The 6,470-nt window shown below is 44.7% G+C and overlaps 1 protein-coding gene across 1 annotated transcript; it reads left to right on the top strand.

Annotated features, from left to right (window-relative positions):
• Nucleotides 1–1,478: 1,478 nt before the first annotated feature.
• LOC136462713 (uncharacterized) lies at nt 1,479–6,184 on the top strand. The gene is made up of 4 exons (XM_066461771.1): nt 1,479–2,198; nt 2,453–2,940; nt 4,606–4,841; nt 5,468–6,184. Exons 1-4 carry the CDS (start codon nt 2,083–2,085, stop codon nt 6,020–6,022), a joined length of 1,395 nt encoding a protein of 464 aa, XP_066317868.1. The 5' UTR covers nt 1,479–2,082; the 3' UTR covers nt 6,023–6,184.
• The last annotated feature ends 286 nt before the right edge of the window (nt 6,185–6,470 follow it).

The raw sequence follows: 6,470 nt of genomic DNA, 5'->3' as shown, positions 1-6,470 counted from the left end.
AGAACATTTTTTCTGAAACGCGGTTTTGCAAAAGAGTGTTGGTTCAGGCTTGGCCTGGCAGTGGATGATTATCTGAGCCAATTCCAAGTGCTTGAAAGCTTCAGGTTTCAGTTAGCTTTGGCCTTCTTCATGGAAATCTTGATCATCATAGCTGGAGCATTTGGACGATTAGGAATGATGCCATTTTCAGGGGAATTCAGAAGAGCAGTCAAAGGTGCCTGGAGGTGTTTAAACAAGTCTTTGGTCTGCTTTTGTGGCGCACAAAGAGGAAATACTTCCCTGCGATAGAATTATGGCTAGAGCATATTGTGTAATCCAACTTATTTTTTTCTATTCTTTTTTTTGTCTCTTGAACTGCATTTGCCTCTTCTTCTCCCTCTCTGTTTTTTGTAATGTCTGGTAACAATCTTTGTTACTTTTTTCTAATAAATCTTCGGTAGGGGCTTTGGCCCTTCCTGTTCTCTAAAAAAAAGTAAAACATGGTACTAGAAATTAATTATGATAAATCTGTGATCCTGACATGAGTAACTAAAAACTTCCAACGTTTATAACATTGAGCCATATCATTTTTTTAGTTTAAACATACTAGAAATTTGGAATGGGTGGAGTAGCTTTTTTCGTTGCAACACGCGCGCAAATTTGCTAGTAAATAAAAAGAGAAATGCTATACAACACTCGAGTGTTGGAACACTCGACTTGTCTCTTCCTCTCCATCTGCGGCCTCTCCCTCTCTTCTCCATCTCCGGCGGGCATAGAAGAAATTTTATAGGAGACAGGCAGGCCAGGCAGTGGGGGCAGGAGGGACAACAGTGAGGCAGAGGTGGCAGTGACGTCGCGCGGAGCAGGCGGTGGAGGCGGCGGCCGAGCCAAGTTAGGGCCAGGATGGCCACGACCATGATGGCGACAAGGGGGCAGGGGAAGGAGAAGGTCGCCACAGGCCGCGGAGCTCCGGCAAGATCCTACCACGCCGTGGCAGGGCGGTGGGCGGGAGCAGCTCATCGGGAGGAGGAAGAAGGTGTGAAGAAAAGAAATCGAGTGTTCAGCCCCCCTGAAACTAGGTATAGCAGTGGGTCGGGTGCGGGTGGAGTAAAAACCTGCCCTCGATGATACATGCTATATTTGGGTACGCCCACCCTTAATACGACTTGCTGGTGCAATGTCACACCCACACCGGCGGGTGTGTGTGTAATAAGAAGCTAACATATAACAAAACAATTATAAAATTTGAGAGAGACTAACACACCATTATCAATTTATCATCACCAATGAGTTGGAAGTTTACAATAACTTAAATCTAGTCTACTTCATATACATACTATATAGATAAAGAAATCCATACAATCATCCTAAGCTTTATATAGGATTGTGCCAAATATTAATAATTCTAAACGGAGGCAGAAAAAAAAAAGAAAAATATATGTTTCAGGCCCCGCGGGGTTACCGGCGGGTGAAACGTGACATCCGCCCTCGACCAGCCAGCCCAACCAGCAGCCGCAGCAACGCCCGCGCCCGGCGCCACAGTCGTTGCCCAGCGGGCCCCGCTCGTCAGCCGCAGCCGCACTGCGCCCCCCCTGCGCCCTTTGCCGCTGACCCGCGGGCCCCACATGTCAGCGACCGCCCCTTCTTCCCCAGCGCGCCGCGCGATTCGGAGGGCGCCGCCACCGTCGATCCGCCCCTAGCGCGCGAACCGAGGGTCCCCTGAGCATTTAGATAGGAGGCCTTGGCCGCCGCGCGCCCCTTTGGAAACCTAGCTCAGCCGCCGCTTTGAGCCCTACTATTGCGGGTCCGATGTTGCCCCCGCGCCCCCGCGGGTGAAATTGCCTGAAACACTCGGCACAGTGTCTTCGAGGTGAGCTAGGATCCCCTACCTGAATCGACCCGGCGAGGCGCTCGACGAACGCCATCCCGTCCGCGCCCCTCCGAGCCCGCCTTCGCCGATCCAACCGCCGTCGCCCGAGATCCAGCCCGCCCTCCTCTTCTCTTCTTCCTCTATCGGGTTGGGAGCTGGAGCTGTCGTGTGAGCTCTACCAAACGGCGCCCTAACATTGCCGAATCTCCTGCCGGAACTGCCCCGAATCCCCGATGCACCGCCTCATTCCTACTTCGAGATCTCTCCTCTCTATGGCATCTGCCCCGCCTCGCTGGTGGCGGCTCCCACTCATGGCGGCTTCCAATCCCCCCGTCCGTCGTGTTTCCCGGTGTGTTTTCTTCTTCTGATGCTAAAGTTTGCGCCTTTAGGACTCGTATATACTTTCGGATTTAGATTTTGAGTATTGTATGTACTTGCCGTTCTTATGTCAAATGGGAGAAAACCTTTACCAGAGTAAAAAGGACGAAAACTGAAATCGATTTCAGGCTTACATAACATTCCGTTGCAATTTCAGCCTTGAGTCGTTGATTGATGATGCCATCTTATTTATGTTGATGCTAAGATTGGTATTTCATACTACAGATTTTGTCATGGATCTCAGAACAAGGCCAGCAGCAGCAGTGGAGTAAGAGGCATGGAAAAGTCTGGTAAACCAGACAACAGACAGCTCATACCTTCTGCCAGGGATATTATGGAAAATGTTGAGAATAGTGACACAGCCAAGGAGTTCATAGCTCGCCATGGGAGTGTCAAGTGTATATGTAGTACTGGGAGGAGTTCAAGCGTGGATATCATTTATGGTGATGAAGAAGCTCGGAGGACAACTACGGATGTCACAGATGGCGAACAAGAAACATGGGAAACATGGGGGGAATTCGGGGAGGTTCTGCTAGAAGCGGACGCCGATAAGAGGGCAGCCAATGTGCTCCAGGCAGCAGCGGCACATCAATCCTCTGTTGACCGTGTAGTCCCTCTTAATAGGCTTCCAGATAGCAGTCACCGTGATGGTTCAGTTTACAGGGACACATGGGAATGGAAAAAAGACTACCGTATTGCGGACCGCACTGAGAGTAAGTGATCAATATCTCTTTTCCTATTTTGTTTGTTATTGAGACATTTTCAAATCATAGGGTCAATTGATTTATCCTCTGTTGAAATTGTTAGAGATGTTTTCTCCTCTCCCTATGCATGCGTAATGCATTGCTTTATTGTATAGTTGGCTTGTCGCTTGGAATATGCTTAAATCATAGGGTCAACTAGTGCTATCTGGGCTCCTGGGTTCTGCTCCTTTATTTTTTAATCATAGTTCTCCCCTATATATGTACTTTGTAATCAGTTAATCACTCTCTCTATAAAAAAAAGGGCTGACCCAGTGCCGGAGGCTCCCACATGAGTGGGGTCTGGGGAAGGGAAAAACCGAGGCAAGCCTTCCCCCCCGCAAATCTGCGGAGAGGCTGCTTCGAACCCACGACCTGGTGACTCAGTGAGACAGCTCTCACCACTGCACCAGGCCTGCCCTTCTTTAATCACTCTCTCTATAACTAGGAATATAGATGGATATTCATCTTCCTTCAGAAATCTTCAGGTTATAGATAGCATCATGCCATATACTGTGGAATATGTTCATAACATTTTGTTATTATTTTAAGGTTTTAGCACATATCATGCCCTTAGATGTTATTTCTGCCTAGTCTCTACATATGTCCAGTATTGTATCGTATTCTGCTTTCTTAAAAGCTGATGCTATGCCTTTTATTAAAAAAAAGTCTCTACATATGCAAATATTATTGAAAACTATGAAAATATTCTGTAACGTAGGGTCTGATGTTATATATCATCAGAAAACTTAAAAAGATGACTTCTAGAAGAGAAACAGAAGAAGAAAAAATTGAGGGAGGGGTGAAATGACCTGAAGCAGTTCATAGGTGAAGTGAATGTTAGCCGGCAATCAGGTGCAGACCCTCACCCTCAGCCATGCGCACACACAAACTTGAGAGTGATAGTGCAGAAGGGAGAACAGAGCACAAAACTCACTCAGAGTGTTGATGCACTACTTCGGAGTGCTACTGCTGCTGAACTACTTCACATCATACCATGGTAGCATATATATACAAAGAGTAAGTCTGAATCAATAATCTACTGTCCTATGGGGCAGGATAGCTGAGGGACACTAGCAGTCTACCAAAAGTCTAGTGTTCTCACTAAAGCTTGGCTGCTATTCAGCCCTGCGAAGTCTGCTGCTGCAGTTGCAGACTTTCATGTGCAAGAAGACCTAGCAAATTATCTAATAGTGAACCTAGAAACAGTTTAGGGGTTCTGAAATACATTGGGGTAGAAAAAGTGGAAGTTTTCCTTTCAGAGGTGATTAGACTCTTTCTTTTTTTAATGCAATGATATCCAGCTCTCCTGCGTGCTTGAGAAAAAAAAAACTCTTTTTCTTTGGTTTGGCCTGGAAGACATTTTGTGAGAGAGAAAGTCTTAGTACAAAGAACATAAATAGTTTCCACTTAGATGAAAAGGAAAATTTCAAGTGGCATATTCCCTTTTTTCGCTTGGCAAACATTTAGGGATCGAAGGAGTATGTTGTTTGCTGTATTAATTTCCGGTCACAATATAATTTTTATTTTTCTGAAGCTCGGTTGGAGGCAATGATGTTACCAAACCTTAGGGATGGAAGGAGTATGTTGTTTGCTGTATTAATTTCCAGTTACAATATAATTTTTATTTTTGTGAAGCTCGGTTGGAGGCAATGATGTTATCAAACCCCACGGATTGCGACATGGACAATGGAATTTGTTTGCGCCATTATCCTCGTCACATGTTGCAAATTTTCTCATTAAAGTTGGCTAAAATTCCTGTGGGTGCTGGCAAAGTAGAGTTGTATGGCTACATAGCAGCACGGGATGAGCTGGAACCATTTCTTAACTATGTCGTCAATATTAGTAGGGATGATCCCTTCACAGTGGAGCAGGTGCACATCCATACTTATCTGCAATTCTTTCAAGGGATAAGTCTAGCTAATAGGCCCAAGTATTGAGGTTCATTAACCCCCTCAAGTACAAAACAAGGTATTCAAACCCTTTACATATTCAACACCGTCTTAATAACCTTCTAGGCCAATTTTGGAGTGGTTCTGGGCTAGCAATAATTTTGCATGCCATGAGAGCAAAACCACCTCCAAAACCTCTCCTAGGGATTTATTTAGACTGTGGAATACTTATGGGTCAAATATCCAATTTTGTACTTGAGGGTTTAAGTAGATGAACCTCAACGCTTGAGGGAGTTAATTAAACTTGATCCATATTTTGAATTACTTAATTCATTTTTCTAAATATAAAGCCGAATTTGAGCATGCATAATGCATAGAATACAACAGTTGAGGTGTATGACATAGTATAATATTGGCTGTGCATGTGCTCTTGAATTATTTAATAGACGTAGGCTCAGTTTGCATTTTGCACTCTTGATTACTAAGTTACTTAAACCAGAATAAGCTATGGTCTATGTGCCATAGTCATTTATTGTGTTATAGCTGCTCCCCATGTATACTTTTCTCTTGAAAATACATATTTCTTTCTTTTAACTGTAATTTTGTAGGGTTCTCTTATCAACATGGCCCCAAAGCGCGGGATCAGTTTGGATTACGGTACTCTAATTGAATATGATATGAAGATCAAGACGGGTGAACAAGAGAAGGATGATCTACAGCTGATTGATGGTGTATCTGTGATAGGCCTCATGGGCACAGTGGATCGTTCTGTATTCACAAATCGCATCATTGGCGATTATGGTGCCATTGACATAAGTGCATCACGTCTTGATCGTGCGGTTGAGGTAACCGTAGAAGTTACCGCGTCAGAAGTGCAAGACATCTTCCGTTTGTGTCTCGGCTGTTTCATCAGCGGGTTACACGAAGAAATCCGGCTCTTTGATGGCACCATTGGTGAGCCCCGTGGCTTGAAGAGGTATGTGGTTGCGGTAGTGATGGGTACTCAGATGGAATTGAAGTTCAAGGTAGGCGCAGAGTCCTCCGGTTACTCAGAACATTGTTGCTCCTTCACGGCACACCAACATGGGCATGCCGATCAATTGATCAAGACTGATTTTGCGTCATTTTTGGTGAAGGTGACACGGTCTGTTTTACCTAATTAGAAAAACCTTTAAACCTGGGTGCGACAACTAAAAGAGTCTAGAGTGATTGCAGCAGCATTGGAACACTAGTGTAATAAAAAATCAGGCGTGCCCAGCTAGTAGTTGTAATAAAAAGTGGTCGTACTGTCTGCCTACATTTCAAGTTCATGGGCTTATGTTTAACATATGGAGGAATTTTCCAGCTAGACATCCATGGCGTGGTTTCTCTGTGATTTCGGGGTACTGTGAACAATCTTGGCAGGAGATGGTGGTTAGCTTCCCCTCAAAAAAAAAAAAAAGGAGATGGTGGTTAGCCTCATCCTGAATTGATCCAATCTCGTCGCTCATCAGTCATCACCAATCGTCACACTTCAAATCTATTCGATAGCAAATCAATCAGAAGCTACATCAGTCCAAATGTAAAGGATAAAATTTCCTATTTAACACTAGAAAAACTTCTACTTTTCTA

This window comes from Miscanthus floridulus, chromosome 7 (genome assembly GCF_019320115.1).
Source record: "Miscanthus floridulus cultivar M001 chromosome 7, ASM1932011v1, whole genome shotgun sequence".
In the NCBI taxonomy this organism is placed as follows: domain Eukaryota; kingdom Viridiplantae; phylum Streptophyta; class Magnoliopsida; order Poales; family Poaceae; genus Miscanthus; species Miscanthus floridulus.
Note: the sequence above shows the minus strand (reverse complement) of the source record. Positions and strands in the feature narration are given on the sequence as shown.